Source organism: Semicossyphus pulcher, unplaced genomic scaffold, assembly GCF_022749685.1.
Source record: "Semicossyphus pulcher isolate SPU_LCO1_2020_fin unplaced genomic scaffold, fSemPul1.0.p SCAF_22, whole genome shotgun sequence".
Taxonomy (NCBI): Eukaryota; Metazoa; Chordata; class Actinopteri; order Labriformes; family Labridae; genus Semicossyphus; species Semicossyphus pulcher.
Window position 1 is genome coordinate 20,763,133 of NW_027211696.1, and position 19,964 is coordinate 20,783,096.

The 19,964-nt window shown below is 42.2% G+C and overlaps 1 protein-coding gene across 1 annotated transcript; it reads left to right on the forward strand.

Annotated features, from left to right (window-relative positions):
* The first annotated feature begins 4,460 nt into the window (after window positions 1-4,460).
* LOC138602198 (alpha-2B adrenergic receptor) lies at window positions 4,461-6,047 on the forward strand. The gene has a single exon (XM_069673624.1). It carries the CDS (start codon window positions 4,461-4,463, stop codon window positions 6,045-6,047), a length of 1,587 nt encoding a protein of 528 aa, XP_069529725.1.
* Window positions 6,048-19,964: the final 13,917 nt, after the last annotated feature.

The window sequence follows — 19,964 nt, forward strand, 5'->3', positions numbered from 1 at the left end:
AAAGTGTTGAGAGCAAACACAGGTGGAATATTACGGAAGCCCTAAGAGGACATGCATCCATACATTTACTTCACTCCGTTTTCCTGTGATAACGAGTCATTTCCGGTTATTCTCTGTAGATAACGACGCAGCAGCACCGAACGTCACATGATCATAACTCGTTTTATATTTAATCTATAAAAGTCTGGTTACTGTAAAAACAAAACATTAAAGTTTATAAATCCTCGTCTCATCGTCTCGTTCTAAATTTGAGTCACGTTTCAAACACTTTGTGCATAACAACCTTCTGATCATCATTTACCTAATTGTATTTTCCCTGTGTGCTATTATAGTATTTACGTAGAGAATCTGCTTCTACTCACTAATTGTTCTAATATTGTGTGTACAAAACTGTGACATCAACAGGAAGTGATGTAATACGTCAGACATCCTTTAAAGAGCGACATCAAACTCTCTCCACCAGTGAGCTTCAGAAACAGAGAAGCTAAGCTGCTTTTAACTTTTCATACTTTTTCATGCATTGTAATGTTTCTCACCTGAGCAGGTCCTCTATTTCCTTGGTGCATTGTGGGTAAAAAACATTGAGCATAACTTGTGTCTGCTTTGCATAAAGCTCAGTGAGTCACTGTGTTCACACTATGAAGCTGTCAGGGTGAGTTCGTGGAGTCACTGTGGAGTCTGTTTGTCCCAACATTAAACTGATGAGTTTGTTACTCAACAAAGTTTCCCTTTAATTGTTTGAACCAACAGAGTCAAATGTCACTGTGTGTCACTGCAGCGACTCCTCATTTAACTTGACCTTTAACCCGGTAATGAAGCCTACGTCAGGTTCATCAGTGGAACCTGTTTATTAATGAAAGTGATTAAAACATAATAAAAGTGACGTCTGTGTAAAACTCTGCTGGGAGACAGTTTGAGAACTTTAACGTCACAAATGTTGAATAAACATCTGATTTCTGTGACTGAATCAAAGACGAACGTTTGTGGCTGAAAGAACAGAGCGTGAGGATTTACACAATCAGCATGTTGATGAGAACATCTGAAAGGAAAACAACTAAATGAAGCTTATTGAAGATATCTGATCTTTGAATACGTGTAGGAGCAGGAACATTCGTGCTTTTCCTTCTATATTGTAAATGTGATGTTAACGGGCAGACACAAGCAGAGAAACTGAATACAACATCAATCTTGTTTCTCCTGCGTGTTTCCACCCACAGAGAAGCTCCTGGTGTGAATACATTTACATTAGATTAAATATTCATTACAACACAAGAAGTGTTTCTACAAGCAGACAGTCCTGTAGGTATCTGTGAGCTGTGTGGACGTCGCTCTGGACTCGGTGTTAAACTAGTTTGTGACTCTTTAGAGGCGAAGACGTCGATGCTCTGGGCCCGGTCGTTCAGAAGGTTTAATCTGGATAACAACGTTCTGTCCAAGATCACCTGATGTCCAGGTTTTTCAAAGTAACACTGGATTGGATCAACTTTAGATACAGACAGACTTTTAAGGATTCCCTCTCACACTTTGTCCACAGCATCACAAAATAAAGATCCTAACAGCTGCCTTTATTTGAATATTTTAAATTAGATTTTGATGCTACTTGGTGAAACATCTTGTAGAGACAAATCCTTTATTTCTGCGACAACCTTAATGTCTATGTGATCCATTATGTCACGGTGGAGGTCCTGAACAGTCCTGACAGGAGCTGAGGAAGTATTCAGATCATTTAGGCTTCTGAAGTCAAAGTACTGAAACCTGAAAATACTCTGTTACAAGTAAAAGTATGTAAATAGAATCAATAAAGCTTTAACAGTACAACAAATGTTGTAATATTCCAGTTAGCATTAGTGACACCTTGACGAGGCTTGTTTTGTACACTCAAATCATTAAAGGAAAAGGATCAAACCTTCACACCTGACGGGCTGGAAGCATGACACGTTTTTAAATAAAGACTTCAACAGTTATAAAAATAATTGCTTATTAAATTATAGCAAATCTCATATTCTATAAACTCTTCCTATCTTTTTTAATTGATAGAGTAACTAAAGCGTCAGTTACACGATGTGAGAGCAGAATCAGAAAGTGGCATGGAAATGAAATGCATCACATTTATAAAGTACGTGAGTAAATGTACTGACAGACGCGTGTTTCACCTTTGACCTGATTCCCACATCATGAGGCGCAGCGTCGTGGTGAGGACCGTTCAGTGTCTCCGTTTGGAGAAGCTGTGCGTAAAAAGCGCGTCCTCGTTTATCCGGTAACATCCGCATCAGTTCCTCCACGTCTCCCTCAGTGCGCAGATCTGTCTCCAGCGTCCGGACTGAGAGCATCAAACCGGGACGTGAAGAGGAGCCCTACACGCGGATTTATCTGCTTTTACTCATTGGGATCTACTTTTAAAGAAAACTTTGGTCTCGATCTTTTTATTAATCTTCACAGATCGAATCTGGATCTATTTTTTCAACAGTTTCCTTCATTCCTGACCTTCGCTTTTTTTAACCCAACATTAAGGGGAGATCAAAGCATCCAGAGTGGACTCACTGCCTCGTGTCGTTGCTGCATCACCGGAGAGTTTCATCTTTATTCTGCAGATTTCTGAGAAGACAGAAAGAAGAAATTAAAGTTTTAAAGTTGTCGGCACGGAATGACACACTGACGCACCTGAGAGAAGAGCTGCATCTTCCAGTAAGTCTGTGTTTGAGGTGATCTTAAGATTTCATCATGAGATAATTCTTTTTTTTATATTTCTATCAGACCATTGGACGAAATTAAATGTATGCATTATTATTATTTTCTTTAAAATAAACAGATATACAAACTGAACATTGTCTGTTACAGTTTGGGAAACTGATTTAAAGAATATATCGACTAATAATCAGCAATCGAGGAAGTAGGCTATGCAGTCAAAACCTCCTACTGTCCAAAAGAAAGAGTCAAATGATAAAAAGACTTTTATAACCAACAAAATATATGACATGTTATTCATAAAAAACATGAAAATCAACTGAACAATTTGTAAAAACAAACATTTCTCTTTAGTGAAAGTTTTTAATTTGAAGAAAAATCAAAGATCTGTTCATCCGTCTGTACGTCCTCCTGTCCCTGCCTCACAGTCACTGGTCTGACTCTGCAGAATATAACATCCAAACAGAAGTTTATTTACTGTACATCTCAAATCAGCAGCTGTAACGCAGACTACACCCTCTGTCCTCACAGGAGCAGTGTGTAGGATGACTGCAAGAGACTGCAATCCTCAGATAACTGCTCCCCTTTAGCCTTCACTTCCAAGCGAAAAACAAAAACAAACAAAAACGACTAAGGGAACAAACTGCTGTAGAAACATGGCGTGCAACATGGCCGACTCCGGGCTCATTCTTATGTAACAAAAACAAAACAATTCCTTTTTTCAGGTGATTTTATACAAATGAAAATAAACTTATCCTGATCTTAACCAGCGGAGCTTTAAGATTTTTATATTACAGCCTAAAAAAAGGGCTCTTAGCTGCACTAAATGGTTAGCTACAATGCTAACGTTGCTGGCAGTAGATCACAACGTTCCACAGACTCAAAGTTTGTCTGTGTGTCTAACAAGAACTCCCTAAAAACATCCTGCTGTACTGCGTCAGAGTGTTTTGTGTCTGATGCACGTTCTCATTCACACTTTGGATAAGCTAGCAAAAGCGTAACGTAGCGTGGCATAAGAGGTAGTTTATGAAGCTCATGTTTGTGTTAACCTGCAGATTAAAGCTCCAGCAGAGCTCAGCCTGATGCTAACTTCACACAGAGATCATTTTATGTTGCACTGCTGCAACCATGACTAGACCTCCTGCAGATTTATATGTGACAATAGTGCTAAAAAATATTCCCATTTACATATTTATGTATATTATGATGGACTGAATTATGTCCAACAACAAAAATCTGCTCAGTTTCTGTGTCCTTGTTCTTATATAAATGTAGTGGGCCTATATATTATTGCTTAAGCCAAAACCACGATCTTTTCCTGACCTGTACCACATCGTTTTGGTGCCTAAACTGTGACTCTACGCTTAACAAAACAAAACAGTTGCTTTGGTTCTGTTCAACCTTAACCTAAAGTAGAATAACTACTACTGAAGTACAAGCACTGAAATCGTTCCCACACACTGGGAGTTCTACCGTAACTTTGAAAACCTACTAACTGTGCACGTGTGCTGTCTCTCCTGAATCTTATGATCTAATCAAAATAAGAATTATAATAAACGATGCATGCAAAGTAACATGGATCCAACACTTATCCTGACCATGAAGCTCTCTCTGTCTCGTAGATCCTCCTCACGAGGGCCAATGGCTTCACCTTGACCGAAACCTCCTCCTTTTACTGGGGACATCCTGTGTCTCGATGGTTTACCGCAGATCCACCCTTCAGCCGTCTCTCACCTTGTAAAAGACCTTACATAAAGTTTCCCCTGGTCGCCAACATGACAGCTGCTCCAGAACCACCCTGCCTGACCGAACTCGCCGGACTCCCCAACAGGAACATCAGCCTCGTCTCAGTCAGCCCGACCTGCAACCAGAGCATCGCCAAGACTCCGCCTTACACGCCGCAAGCCACCGCAGCCTTCGCCATCGCCATCACCTCCATGATGATCATGACCATAGTCGGGAACATCCTGGTCATCATCGCCGTCCTGACGTCCCGGTCCCTGAAGGGGGCTCAGAATCTTTTCCTGGTGTCGATGGCTGCAGCAGATATTTTAGTGGCAACACTCATTATTCCCTTCTCGCTGGCTAACGAGCTGCAGGGCTACTGGGCGTTTAGCTCCATCTGGTGTGAAATCTATCTGGCGCTGGATGTCCTGTTTTGCACCTCCTCCATTGTGCATCTGTGCGCAATAGCGCTGGACCGCTACCTGTCGATCTCCAGGCCTGTGTCCTACGGCACCAAACGCACTCCCCTGCGCATCAAGGCATCCATTGTCGTGGTGTGGCTGATCTCTGCGGTCATCTCTTTCCCTCCTCTTCTCACCCTGGACAAGAGCAAAGGAGGTGACGGGGTGTGTGAACTAAACAGCGAGCGCTGGTATATTCTCTACTCAACCATTGGTTCATTCTTCGCCCCATGTGTGATAATGATTCTGGTGTATGCAAGGATTTATCAGATCGCTAAAAAGCATACACGCCATCCGCCAGGACATAAGAATAAAGCGACAGCAGGAGGAAATGCCAGCCTCGCAAGCAATGAGACACCGGCAAAGTTATCTGAGCAGTCGCAACAGAACGGGAATCAAGTAGGGAGGACTGCCAGCCAAAAAGAGAAAGTCCGGATCAAAATGCCTGGCTCTGATTCCACCCCGTCATCACCTCAAAAACCCCCTGACAATACCTTGAGCCAGGACACTCAGCACTACCCTCCTGATTCAACCACCACTCTTGTCCAAAAATCCAGCTCCTCTCCCTCATTACCACAACATGACAGCCAGATCGTCTCCGCTGTTCCTCGCAAAGGGTCCCAAACACATTACAACAAAAGGGAGGAATCGCTTCCTGACAACGCCTCCAGCTCTGGGTCTGACACCGAAATGGACGTGGGTGAGGAAGGGGCTCTCCGAGACGACAGCAAAGAAGACAAGAGCAAGAGTGACGAGAAAGAGTCTTCCCAAAGAAAAGGGTTCAGAGTTCAGGTGCTGAACCTGGCCCACAGATACAAAAACACTATGGCCACATCATCTGGCACCAAACTGGTTCCAGAGGAAACACCTACGAAACAGGGCACGCCAATATCCCGCCGCAAGGCCATGATGAACCGGGAGAAGAAGTTCACCTTTGTCTTGGCAGTAGTGATGGGAGTGTTTGTGATCTGCTGGTTCCCCTTCTTCTTCACTTACTCCCTTCAGGCGGTGTGTCCGGATGCCTGCAGCATCCCAAACCCCTTGTTTAAATTCTTCTTTTGGATTGGCTACTGCAATTCCTGCCTCAACCCGGTCATATATACAGTCTTCAACAATGATTTCAGGAAGGCCTTCAAGAGGATACTGTGCCGGAACACGAAGGGTACGTTCTTCTAGAAAGGAGTATTATAACTCAAACTGCTAGAGGACAGACGGACCGTTTATGGGACGATAAAACTGACTTCTTTCTTTATGTATTCGACCGGGATCGACCTTCTTTAGCAGCGACATTAACACTTGTACATTAAGGAGGAAATTGCATCCATTTTCTCTTCCCCTTGTGTTTGTCTGAACGCTGTCGGCTGAGTCAGAGCTGCTCTGACAAAGAGGAAGATTTCAGAAAACCCCGGTCAAGTGGCTCAATCAATTCTCTTTAATGTTATTTAAGAATACAGCCTAATTGTGTTCAATGACTCTGAAGAAGAGTGATATGATTATATTTTGAAACGGAAGTCAGGATCTGTGTTACAGGGTCTGTGTTCGGTGATTTAAGTACAAACAGGACTATGATAGAGTATGCGTTTTAGTGTGTTTGTATGACTGTGTATGCATGGGAGTTGAGGAGGGTTGCCTTAGGGTCTAACTGGAAGAGAACAAATATCACTAAGTGTCCTTTATTGGAGATAAAATGGGCACTCAAGGAACACAAGATCAGGGATAATGTGAGCATCCTCCTCTGTGCCTCTTCTCTCTTTTCTGTCTCTGTTTCTTTCTTCATCTCAAGCTGTACCCTGGGACGTGTAAATTATGATGGATAGTGCTTTTTTATTCCCTAGTCTCTGTGAACTGCTGGATGTTACACCTCGCACTGGGAATCTCTCATTAAGGTTGTAGCCAGGAGGCTTTAACTGTGAAAAAACTAGAGCAGGAGCGTTGAGGCTGCATGAAAGCTGGGAACTCGACTTGGAGGCAACACAGCGTGAGACGTTCACTTCCCCCTCTTCCTTTAATCTTTCCTCCGCTTTAAGGTTTGTTTTTTCTCCTCCTCTAAACTAAAACTGACCCAGGGAGTCAGTGCTTTTGTTTTAGGTGAGCTTCTGCAATTCAAGGTGTTTTTTAATTGAGATTATTTGCAATATTTAATGAACATGATGGACAGTGAGCTCCGTGCCCTTTTCCGTGTGCTCGCTGCCGAAGCAATACAGACTGTATCTGAACTCTGCGCTGACCCCGGCGATGAGCAGAATCCCTGATGAAGACGCTCCTCCTCACTCTGGACTGATCTGGTTCTGTGGGTGTATGAATACTGTATGTGTGTGTGGCTGAGTTTGCAGCGGCATGTTTTTGAAAAATGCACTTCTTATCTTTTGAAAGCCAATAGAACTTTGCTTGACTGAAGCATCCAGTACTGTATACACATGTAAGATAACCCTGGTGGTGGAATCTGCTTTTGTACAGTAATAGCTGAAACATTAAGAGTAGTTGCTTATTGCTTTAAAGTCCAGCTGAAATAAAAGTTTTTTTCTGCAACAAATGTGATCAAGACTAAAGTGTGTTTAGAAAAAGCGAAGCGATCTTTATGCATAAGGGCAATTACCTTCTTGGTTCATGCAATGATGCAAATCGATGCAAACAAGAGCAAAAATTCGCAGGATGCTGTGCCGAGAACGACGTCCTGAGATTGCATTTTAAATTGTTGATCCAATCAAAATAAAAACATTTAAATAAATGTTGCACGTCTCATCTTGCAGACAGGAAAAGGATTAATTTTAACTTAGTAAAAAACACGATGTCGTTGCTCCTGACACAGTTATTGTCATTAAATCTCAGTAACATCTGTTTGTTGTGGCTTCATAGCGCTGTAGTAAGACAGATCTCAGCCCACATGTGACTTGTTAGATACAGTGAAACTGCCACTCAGCGGAGACAGACGGACAGGCGCTCCACAGCTGAAACAGAACGCCTGTAGTTGGTGTCCATCAGAGAAATCCTGGTACTGATCCGAGCTTACAGCTCATCACACTGGGCACTGGTCAGCCTCAAGGAGCTGGAAGCAGCAGGAGAGTTCATCAGACACAGCTCAGGAGGAGGAGGGGAATCAAACGAGCTCATCGAGCCTCTGGATGGTGTTATGAACTAGTGATAATGGTGTTTGGTTGGAGACATATGGGTGCAGATTGTGTTGTATGAACCTGTGATCAAACCCGCGTTGGTAGCACAAGGGGAAAATTGGCTGGTCTGAACAAAGCTTTAGAATCTACCATGCTAGCAACTCTGGGAAACTATCCTTTGAGTATGCTAACGGCAGCATACTTTCATGCAGGCACGGTAATGTTCAGCAGGTACAACATCTAACTCTATGGATTAGCCTTCTAACATTTACTAATTATCAGTAACCACACCTGAGGGTGAGTCTTACAGGAGATAGACTTTACAACAACTCATTGCTCCCCAGTAGTTGACAAAATATTCCCCTTACTTAAAGACTGACCTGCCAGTGTCAACAAGTGTCCAGTTAGATGCTAAATTCTGCAGTTCTTAACTGCTAACAAGTTAAAGTTGCTCTCTAAAAGTTCCCCTTGGTTTGCTTCTTTGTCATTGGCCCACTTCGCATGCTCATGAATTATTTTAAAGGCCTAGAAAACCTTTACCAAGATAACTGCCTTATACTAAAGAAGTCATAACTCAGGTGTAATGACCTTGTTTGCAGTTGAGGTCCTGGTAGCAAGTATTTCGGTCCTTTCAAGAATTTGTCGGCCCCAGGAAGTGACAAAGCAAAATTCAACCCTGAGGCTGGATCGCAACTGCTAACATGCGATCCAGCTGTAAACATGCTAGCGCTATTCAAATGCAATCATGGTCACAGTAGCTCTGTAAGTAGCTAACAAGCTCGCTAACTGCCCGAGCTAGCTAAAGGGACAACATACACTTCATGCTAATTATTTTCACCACCAACTCTAGAAACCGTGAATGTACTTGTTTTTAATGAGGAGTGTAAGCAGACAGAGGATGTCAAAGAAAACATGCATGGTGGCTAACACAACTAATGAGCTAATAACAGTCTCCTCCATCTTGGACTCTTCGTTAAGGGAGCGCTGCAATTTATTATAAGCCAACAGCTCAATTTTGTGCCACAAGTTAAACTTTGTTTGAATCATTCATGTGGATTTACTTACTACTGATCTCTAGCCTGGGAACATGACGAATCTGCCTTGTAGCATTTTCGTAAACAACCAATATGGCCGCCGCTTAGGCCTAAACATTCTGAATCACCTTGATATTAAAATAACTGTGAAGTAGTTCCCATACAGTAAATGATAGCTACTTTATCATGTCATGCCAAAAGTCTGTGCATTATGTTGAAGCCGTATGACTCGGATGTTTGAATTAGCTACCTAGCCTAGCAGCGCACCGCTACATCGCATGTTTTGTTGCTCGACTGGGTAGTGGGGTCATTTTAGAGATCGAAAATGAACTTTTAAATGCCAGTCTGACTCATCCAATCAATTTAAATGAAATGAAATGATCTCACTGTTAATTTCAGCTGTTTATCACTCACAAATCCTTCTTCCTTCAAATGCTATTAATACATTTAGCTACAAGTCTTTTTTTACAGCATGAAGGGACACATTGTTTATTTCAGCTGGACTTTAAGGTTTAGAGTAGTTATCAAAGTACCTCTCTATATTGCCTTGTACCTTCTTGTATCTTCTCTCTCTGCTCCTGTGTTGTTGTGTCCCAGTGCTATGCTTTTATTTTGAAATTCGCTTCATATAAAGGGTTGAATAAAGGACATGGTGAGACTCTATAAACGCTGCTTGTTGTCTCAGAGGAGGGCGGCTGGGTTTGACTGCGAGCACTTACTGAGAAAAGAATAATGGAATCAGACAATTTACTATCGCTGCTTTCTGTCAGAGTGTTTTAGAGGAATTATCTTTGTCTGCTTCAGTGACCTTTGACCGGATTATAAGACACAATATCTTGACTTGGATGTTTAAAAAGAGGTAGACTAGATCTGAAGGAAATATAAAAATAAAACTAGTGAAGAGACACGTTTGCTTTAATTGTTATGTAAGGTGTCAGAGCCGTCCAGCTGTCTAAATATTAGAGTAATACTGACAGCTATCGTCACCTCCTGACTTGATATTTTTTCTCCTGGAGCTAAATAAACTTCTTTTATTTATTTAAGGATGGAAGAAATAGAGAGAGTAATAAAGAGTCCTGAAAAAGATGATGATGCTTTATAAAAAGATGGCCGACATGACAGCTCCCCAAAAGTGAGTCCAAACCCTCTCTATCGCCCCCTGCTGACTGGCTGCAGTATAGCTCATAAAGCCCGCCTCCTCCATGTTAACAGATGGGACATGAGTCAAACTATAAAATCAAAATACACGTCAAATACATGTTTCTCAAACATGGTTTCTGTCATATCGCCTCTGGGGACACCGCTGAACGTGTCGGGCGGTAAGCGATAATCGACTTCCTTTTCCGCTTGCTGCATTGTTACAGAAAGAGAAACCGTTCTCTTGTGATTCACTTGTTATTAACAGGTCTGACCTTTGCCCAAATGTCAACATCATAATGCAGATTTGTAAGAAGTAAAAATTCAAGCTTTGTCAGCTCTGTCCTCAAGAGGAGAAGAAAATGTTTAAAATGCTCGTTTGATCGATCTGATGCATTCGAGGAAGTCCGGAAATCTGAACGCTGAACGGCTTTCGTGACACAGCGTCATCTCAAGTTAAATTTTGGATCTAGAACAGATTGTTAGCTGTTAGCTGTTAGCATGATGTCTGTTTATAGAGATTAATAAGAATATACGTCGTTGTTGTCAGATCACGCTGATGGAGCCAGGATGGGATTACGGTGGATTACGTTCCGCCTGCTTTTGCTCTCCTCACTGACTGTTTCTCCTGCACACGCCGCAGCCTGCTGATACGTGATTGGTCAATATTGCTCAGACTACAGGCGTGGTTTAAACGGAAACCAGAACAAAGAACGGAAATCCACGTCCCTGCTGACAGATTCTACTATGTAGACTTTTCTACTATTAAAGGAAGGCTAATCACTATGGAGTCATTGGAGTGCCATTAAAATAACAGATAAGGAAATTAAAGTGGAAACGCAAACAGGAATAAATACAAGACTAAATAAGTAAATAAAAAATGTATTAAGTAAACAAGTGAAAAAATACACGTGTACAATCACAAAATAATATATTTAAAAAATACAGAATAAATTGTTAAAATATATAACATATATATTAACATTGATTATGCTTATTGTATTTTTCTTTATAGTTCCACATGTTTTTGTTCTTTTATATATTTATCTTAGACTTAGACTTAGACTCAACTTTATTGATCCCTTTGGGATGACTCCCTCTGGGAAATTCAGTCTCCAGCAGCTTATACAGTACAATACAATAGGAAAGAATCAGCACACAGAGGGTAAAAAATAAAGATCAAAATATATATATCTATCGATATATATATATATAAAAAAGTACAAAATTAGATAACAAAATATATAAAATATACACTCTTAGAAAATGTACAAGTAAACAGTGGGTAATAGTTCAATTAAACTAAATTAGGTTATTGCACTGTGGTATTAGGTTATTGCACATATTTCCTCACTTTCATTTACTTATTTTTTATATTTGCATATTTTTAAATGTAATTATCTCTAAATATATTCCTTGCTATTTATTTGCTGTTGTTATTTTTTATGGCACTCCATAAGTAACCTCTGATAACTGATATATATATATACAGTATATCCTCCGAACGTTGAACTGCAGCGTCTCTATAAACTGTGCGGCTCAGCGGAGGAAAGAGAATCGCAGGTTTATGTGAGAATATCCAAACATCATAAAGTCCACTCGTCAAAATATCTCATGCTGTGCTGCAGGAATTCAAAGACAGAAATATATCATCATCATTTCTGTATATTTATGAGCGTCTCGTAGCTCCTGGGCATTATGCTGTTGGATTTTTAATGCCTTTTTTATGACGCCATATTAAGCTCTCTGCCATGTGACATCATTTGTTTCCGTCTGTCACGATGTTCAGCAAAGCCTCATAAATCAGTTTCTGCAGCAGGAAACAGCCGAGGGACATTAAAGCATGTTGACAGCACATCATACAAACACCTCGACACATTCATGCCCGTGTAAACTGTAAAACTTGGATTTATGTGCGTCTGGTTTTATAGCTACAAGAATGTCAACACTGGACGATTCTGCTGCATCCTGATTTATAACGAGACTATTTTAATTCTTCTGTAATATAAGCACACAGAGGATACAGTAAGATTACATAACAGAGCAGTCTGGTGATGTTTCTGTCCTTCTATAAATGTTCGCCGAGTGTTTCTCACTTGGTCAACAATTCAGGATTAGTCAGCCAATAAAAAAGTCCTTAAGGGTCTTTAATTCATGTAGACCTCCCCACCATTACCCTCTGGTTTCTATCCATCCATTATCTATACAGCTTATCCTGTTCAGGGTCGCAGGGGGGCTGGAGCCTATCCCAGCAGTCACTGGGTGAGAGGCGGGGTTACACCTGGACAGGTCACCTGTCAATCACAGGGCTGACACTTAGAGATAAACAACCTTTCACACTCACACCTATACCGGTAATTTTAGAGTCACCAATGAACCTAACGAGCATGTCTGTGGGAGGAAGCCGGAGTACCCGGAGGGAACCCACGCATCTGTATGCGCTGCATCGTTTACAGTCCAGTCAGCAGCTCGAGCAGCGACCGTGTGTTCAGATCAAAGGTAAATTCTCCCTCCAGATGTGTCTGCTAAATAAACGCTGTCATCTCTCGGTTCGTCCCATCCCCCGGAGGAGCGCCCGTTCATCTGTCTGTGCTGAGTCTCAGTCTCACTGTAAACAGGAAGTTACACAGAGGCTGCACTCTGGCTTACTGCAGCGGGATGAAGCCCTAACAGAAACAGATTTTCTTGTGATCGACTTTAATTAACGGCTCTTCAGTTTGCTGAAAGAACAACATCATGATGCAGATTAGGAACAACATGAAGCTTTGTCAGGTCTGTCCTCAAGAGGAGAAGAACACTACTTTAACATGAGACGGAGGGCGGAGCCATCGTTTATGATGCATTCGAGGAAGTCGGGAAATCTAAACGCTGAACAACTTTCGAGACACAGCGTCAGTTTGCATGCAGATATCTGTTTATCGAGATAACATGTACTGTAACTGATTATTTACATTCACAGCAGCTCCAACATGCTGATCTAACATCAATATGAACAGTGTAATATCATCATACAGAATCAGGTTTCAGTCACAGGACACTTTTTACTGCTCAGTTTATTTTACTGATAACACTTCAGAGGTCTGACAGGCGATCACCTGGTGCTCCTCACCTCTCCTCTCACCTCTCTACCTAAAGAACAAAACCCTCCCTGAGTTTGTCTTTGTGCCGGGGTTACTACAGGTCAGTGTAAAGGCTCGATCTGTCTGCTAACATTAGTTTAATTGAAGCCACAGTTTGCATGTCTCATTGTGTCTCCTGCATGTGCGTGTTCAGCCGCCGTTCCTTACATGTCAGTGACCTCGGGATCACACGGGAGGCAAAGTGCTGTGAATAATTCAGACAGATTACATATGGATGCTGCTCGCTCAGAAAGGTTGTAATGCTCGTATTTAAAATTGTATAATGGAAACATTTTAAACAGTCGCTCGTTTAAACCCCCAGACTGAGCTGTAATCAGTCAGACACAACAGCACAGAGAGGGTTTACTGTTTGTGTGTGTGTTAAATAAAACAATAAGATTCACATGAACAGAACAAATAAATGTTCACAAAGACGAGCAGGAAGTCTCTCTGGAGGTTTAGAGACGAGAAGAAGACCGTGCTGTTTAACGGACAGGAAGGAACGTAGAATAATCCAGTCCCTAAAGAAAATGTTCTTTATGTTAGGAAATTTGCTTTCTGAAAATATGGCTCCATCATTCAATGTCTGTGTTTTAAACTGAGACTGGAGGTGGTTAGCCTAGCTTAGCATAAAGACAGGAAGCTGGGAACAACAGCTAGCCTAACTCTATCCAAAGTGAAAAACTAAACATACATAGACATACATACAAAGACAACAGGACTATGAATACTACTCTAATAACACATTTTATGTAGTATCTTTCAAGACGCAGTTAGAAGGTGACATTTAACACACACAGCAAATTAAACAAACTGAAAGGAAACCATGAAAACGTTGAGCGAACACAGAGAGAAACAAATCAAAAGGCAGTTTTTAAAAAGTTAGACGAGTTAGCAGAAAATACAGTCTCCACATTCAGATGAAACTTTGGCAGCTTTGTGGTTTATTTCTGGGGTACACTATCCACAGTAAAGAGGGTATCATGTTTCTCCCTCTGGCCTATTCTCACCTGGCCAATAGACTGAAATCTGTGATGACATCACAGATTTTTAAACGGCTTTTCTCTGATTGAGAAAAATTACAAATATAAAACCTACCTGGTTAAAAAAAAACATTCAGCAAGAGTCATAACTGTCAGTGTTTGTCTACAGTTTTACAGATGGATCTTTTAAGGAGGTGGCCTGAGGGGGAAAAAAACAAGGGGAATTATTTACCTGTAATACCAAAAGTGGCCAGCAGGAACAAATAGATGCAAGGCTATGTTGCAGCTGGACTCCCTTACAATACGGTTGTTCACTTACGCCTGGATCCCACAGGATTGACTTTTGACATTTCTAAAACTCGTAACTTTACTGCTGCACGGCTGGACCCGCCACCAGACTCCCTGCAGTGACTTCATCTGACTGTTGATCGATTCTCACATTGACCAGAACGTTACTAAAATATATTGACGTTTGGAGGGACTAAACCAGGGCTACTCAATTAAACTTGAAAGAGGTCCAGTTAGAGATTTTGTTTCTCAGGCAAAGGTCCGGAACATCATCATGTCTGACCTGCGTTATGATTCAGGACCATACATTTATATATTCTGAACGTCAGTCAAATCAAATAAAGAAAATACAATTAGGCTAAATAGTTTTTACAACAATGCTAATAACTTTAACACAGAGCTCTCATAATTTAACAATAATAATAATGAATACTTCAATAATGGTAAGGAAGGTGTGTCTGTGTGTTCGGGGGTTTATGCCCCAGTTTGTGATGGAAGTGTCTTTATTTGTGAATGAAAACAAATAATAAAATGTCTGGTACTACTGGTAGTAAAATGTTGTCCATGCAGAAACCAAATGAAGGAGAGAGACAGCTTTACCTCTTCACTTAAGCTGCTGTCTCTCTGCCTCCCGACAGAATTATCAAATATTTGACCATAACAGGAGGATTCACTTTATATTTTATTTCATGTTTGCCAAATTTTATTTTATGTTTTGCCCAAATGCAGTTGCATTAGACTTTTTCTCATGGTGAGTTTTAAAACTGACGATAACGATGAAATAAACAACATTTAAACGCACTGTACACTGACGGACTGCTGGAGAGAGCGAGAGCGAGGGGGGGAGAGAGAGGGCACATACCGGTACATGTAAGAACAGAAGTGCAGACACAAGAGGAAAACTAGTCATGAAGATGAAGCCTGATGTAGCTCTGTGTAACTCTCAGGTTAATCAATGAAGTGTTTGAACTAAGCTGCAGCCTGGAGTCTCTGTTAACAGAGACAAACGGAGTGACAGTGTCAGACAATGTCCGTGTTTAATAATCATATACGAGTCTGTCCAGTCTTAAAAACTCGGTTTTCTCTGCTGCTCTCATTTTAGAGCATGCCATGTCTACTTTTCCCTAACTCACTTATTTTCTCCCACTGTCTCTGTAACTCTCCTGTCGGCTGGCTCTTCAGTCTGTGTCTGTACTCTCACAGTCTGTGACAGATTTGATTGGCTGAGTAGCGTCATGTGTGATTATTTACAACGAATTCATTGGTCTGCGACTTTCTTGGACCCCAAATCATTACCGCAAAGACAAAGAGCTGCGCAGGTTAAAATAGATGCGCTTGTCAAAACTGTAAATAGGTCCAGGTTCGGAGACGACGGCAGTTCGGTCCGGATCCAGACCGCGGTCCACCGTTTGGGGACCGCTGGACTAAACTATGTCCAACAACTCTCCCTACCAGCCCCGTCACGTTGAAATGCCATATGTTTAGAGAGTCAGAGGTGCCGGCGCTGCATCCTGGTCCTAATGTTACATTATGTTACCAACACCTGCAAAGCGTATATACCTTGTACATCTCTTGTTTCATTGGTAGACAACCACAAATGTAAGACAACATTACCGCGCCCTAACCTGCCAGGAAGAAGTCACGCATGTGTCCCCATAACTCTGTTTTTTGTTGACACGGACGCTGCTGATGTAACCTGTTACATAAAATGAAGTTGATTTAAGAGTCTTATGTCACATAAATTGATCAAACTATAACCTTCTAAATGGGAGGACACGCTGAAGAAGCAGCCAAGAATAACAGTAAAAAAACATGTTAGCTGAGGATTAGCAAAGTGTTGGCTAAGCAAAGTACTGTAGGCCTTGTATTGGCTCTCTGTCTGCTCATGTAACCGGGGAATATTCAAACTCCTTCAACGAAACACCCCAAACATGTTCATTGTTGAAGTACTGCTAAGCTAACTAGCTAACGCAATGCTAATGCAAACTTTGGAAGTTCCAATGTTTTATTTGCATTTGTACATTTACATTTATTCTACTTGCAATTAAAGTTTTTGGATTGTAGTACTTTAAGTATAGCTTTCAAACTATTCACACACTATTCAGAAGCTGGATTTCCACACAAATTCCACAGGTTTTTTTCTGTTTTCATATCATCAACACACTGAAATCCTGAAATAAGAACACTTTTAATGAAGTCGTGTCCTCAGCCATGGTAGAAGCACAAAAATCACGGGATGATCTCCAGATGAGCAGATAATCAACCTCGGAGCTGCAAACTGAGCTGTAGTTTGTGTGTTGCTCTGTTTAACTTTGATGTTATCGCGTGATTTCGCAATTCAGCTGAAAATCCAGCTGCTTGGGCCGGGGCTCTGCTGCGCTGCGGATCAGACATGCTTTCTGTAGACGAGGGCTCGCGCCGTCCCCCTATGGGATCCAGGCATTAGGATGTGTTAGCTTAGCTTAGCATACAGACTGAACCAGGAGGACACATTGGTGGGAAGTAAGAAGGTACACTTGACTAAATACAAGTATCTCAAATTTGTACAAAGTCAAATGTACCTTCTTACTTCCCACCAATATTTCCCCCTGGTTACAGTCTTTATGCTAAGCTAAGCTAACACATCCCATATCCTGCGACATACTTTACACACGTTCTATGAGATAGATGTCCACTTTGCTCTTGTAATTCTTTAAATGTCTGAATAGCTGATTTATAAGGATAACCTTTTTGCTGTCCAAGTAGCAACGTGTGGCTCACAGCCGCTCCATGAAAGGCCACAACCTGCCGGAGCAGAAAGAAACACCCCGATCACTGGCCTTTTCTCTGTCTTTCCCCACTCTCTGGATGTTCTTCTCTCCCTCCCCGCCTGTGGAGCTTTTATGGAGGCTACTACCTCTGCCTGAGGCGACAGCTTCTCGGGGAAAGTGACAGGAGGCAGCGGGAGGCAGCGGGAGGCAGCGGAGGGGAGGAAGCCGGGCTAATGTGTGCTAGCTGTAAGAGCCAGGTGACTGCAAGGTGACACGCTGTGATTTTCAGACACGGTTCACAGTCACGGAGCCTCAGGAACATGAATGATATACAGTATGTGCACTGAGGGGGTAAAACGTTTGTGTAACCTGAAACTTTGAAGCTCCTTTATTTCTTATTTTATCTGTTTTTTATCCATTCAAATAGTTCTTATGATGTTTTGCTCCGTGTCTCTCTGCCGCTGTAAGGAGAGTTTCCCCTCAGGAAGTAATAAAAGTTTTATCTTAGTCTCTCTCGTGTCGGTTGTAAGGAGGAATGTGAGAAAGAGAACAAATAAGAGACAGAAAAGCACCAAGCAGATTGAAAGACGAGTGTGTGTGTGTGTGTGTGTGTGTGCTGTAATCTAATTGTGCGCAGTCCAAACAAATAAGGATGTTATCCAGTTAGAAAGTAGCCGTTGTGCTCGGGGGTCTGCTGTGACATGGTTAAATGTCAGACTCCATCTCTGCAGAGACTAATGGGAAAAGACTGGAAGAACAAACACACACAAATGGTATATTTAGTTTATTTATACTTCAGACACTTAGAGCTACATTAATAATCCTAAACCCACTGTACACTGCCTGGTTAGCTGTGAACAGCACACAGACACACCTAGAGACCCGCTGGTGATCATAGTGGAGCATTTAGCAGCTATAGACACAGATATTTCACTCAGGAGGTGGTGGAGACCAAAAACAAAGATAAAAGAGGCTCAGTGTTTGACTCACATTCATCACAAATCGAAAGCTTTGCCTTCAGGGTCAGCTCCTTCACCTGGTGGTCCGGTACAACGCCTGCATTACTGCTGATCCTGCACCAATCAGCCTGTCAATCTCATGATCCGTTTCGCCCTCTCTCATGAACAAGACCCTGAGATACTTGAACGCCTCTGCTTGAGGCAAAGACGTACTCCCCACCTGGAGGGGGCGAGCCCCCGTTTTCTGGCAGAGAACCATGGCCTCAGCTTGATGAAGCCAACAGGAGAACATCATCTGCAAAAAGCAGCGATGAAATTCTGAGGCTGCCATAGGTTGGATCTACGTTCCAACCCATCATCATGAGCTTTGGGTAGTGACCGAAGGAATGAGATAGTGGATACAAGCGGCCGAAATGAGTTTCCTCCGTGTCTGGGCTGAGCCTCAGAGAGAGGGTAAGGAGCTCGGACATCTGAGGGGAGCTCGGAGTAGAGACGCTACTCTTTCGCATCGAAAGGAGCCAGTTGAGGTGGTTCGGGCTTCTGATTAGGATGCCTCCCGGCCTCCCTGTGGAGGTTTTCTGGGCATGTCAAACTGGGAGGAGACTCCGGAGCAGACCCAGAGCCCGCTAGAGTGATTATATATCCCATCTGGCCTGGGAACGCCTCGGGATTCTCCAGGAGGAGCTGGGTCACCTTGTTTAGCCTGCTTAGCCTGGTGGATGGATGGATGGATCATCAGGCAGATACAAAAAGCACTCCACATGAATGACTATGGACATTCCCTTTCACAATAGTGTAGTGTACCTCCCCTTAAAGCCATCAACCATCCATTATCCATACCGCTTATCCTATTCAGAGTCAATCACAGGGCTGACACACAGAGACAGACAACCTTTCACTCTCACATTCACACCTACGGGCGATTTACAGTCACCAATGAACCTAACGAGCATGTCTTTGGACTGTGGGAGGAAGCCGGAGACCTCTGAGGGAACCGGGGAACATGCAGACTCACAGTCTCCACACAGAAAGGCGCCTTAAAGCGATTTGTTCACTGCACAGACAATCATGAAGATTGTTTTCACTGACGTACAGACGTCGTAAAAGTTCAGACAGTCAGACGGAGCTCACTGAACCATATTTGTGTAACAGAGTAGAGTTTGGTGAGAACCTGATTTCACAACATTTTCTGTGATTGTTGCGGCCAAAAAAAACCTGATTTTGCAGCAGCTTTTTAAAATAGCTGCATCGCAAGTTGTGATGTTTTCTTAACACATTTCACATCCAGTGTGAGCCACCGGGACAAACACTCCAATAAAGCCATCTATTGGCTGAGTGAGCTGTTTGTCTACATCGCCTCTGGTCGATTTCTGGGACAAGAAGCCAAATAAAATGTGTGAAAACTGACGGAAACTAAACCTAATAACCATGAAATGATTTTGAACATCAAAGAAGTGAGTCTGGTGACGTACACGACTTCACGCTTCACAGAGACAGAATTGCAAGAGAAAAAGTTGGTTGAATTTGCAGGAACGCAACTTTGCAACTTCCTGGAAGGACTGGAGAGGAGTGTTTGACTGCGGACGCTGGTGTGTGAATAACAAGCCAATGTCTTAAGTCCTTTTGTACGGAAGCCCTAAGCGGACATCATCCATACATTTTATTTACAACGTTTTCTGGACTCCATCCACTGAAACTTCCTCCAAGTGTGGA

Excerpts from the sequence above, each read along its gene's own strand:
- LOC138602198 (XM_069673624.1), top strand. The coding sequence starts at position 4,461 with ATGACAGCTGCTCCAGAACCACCCTGCCTGACCGAACTCGCCGGACTC.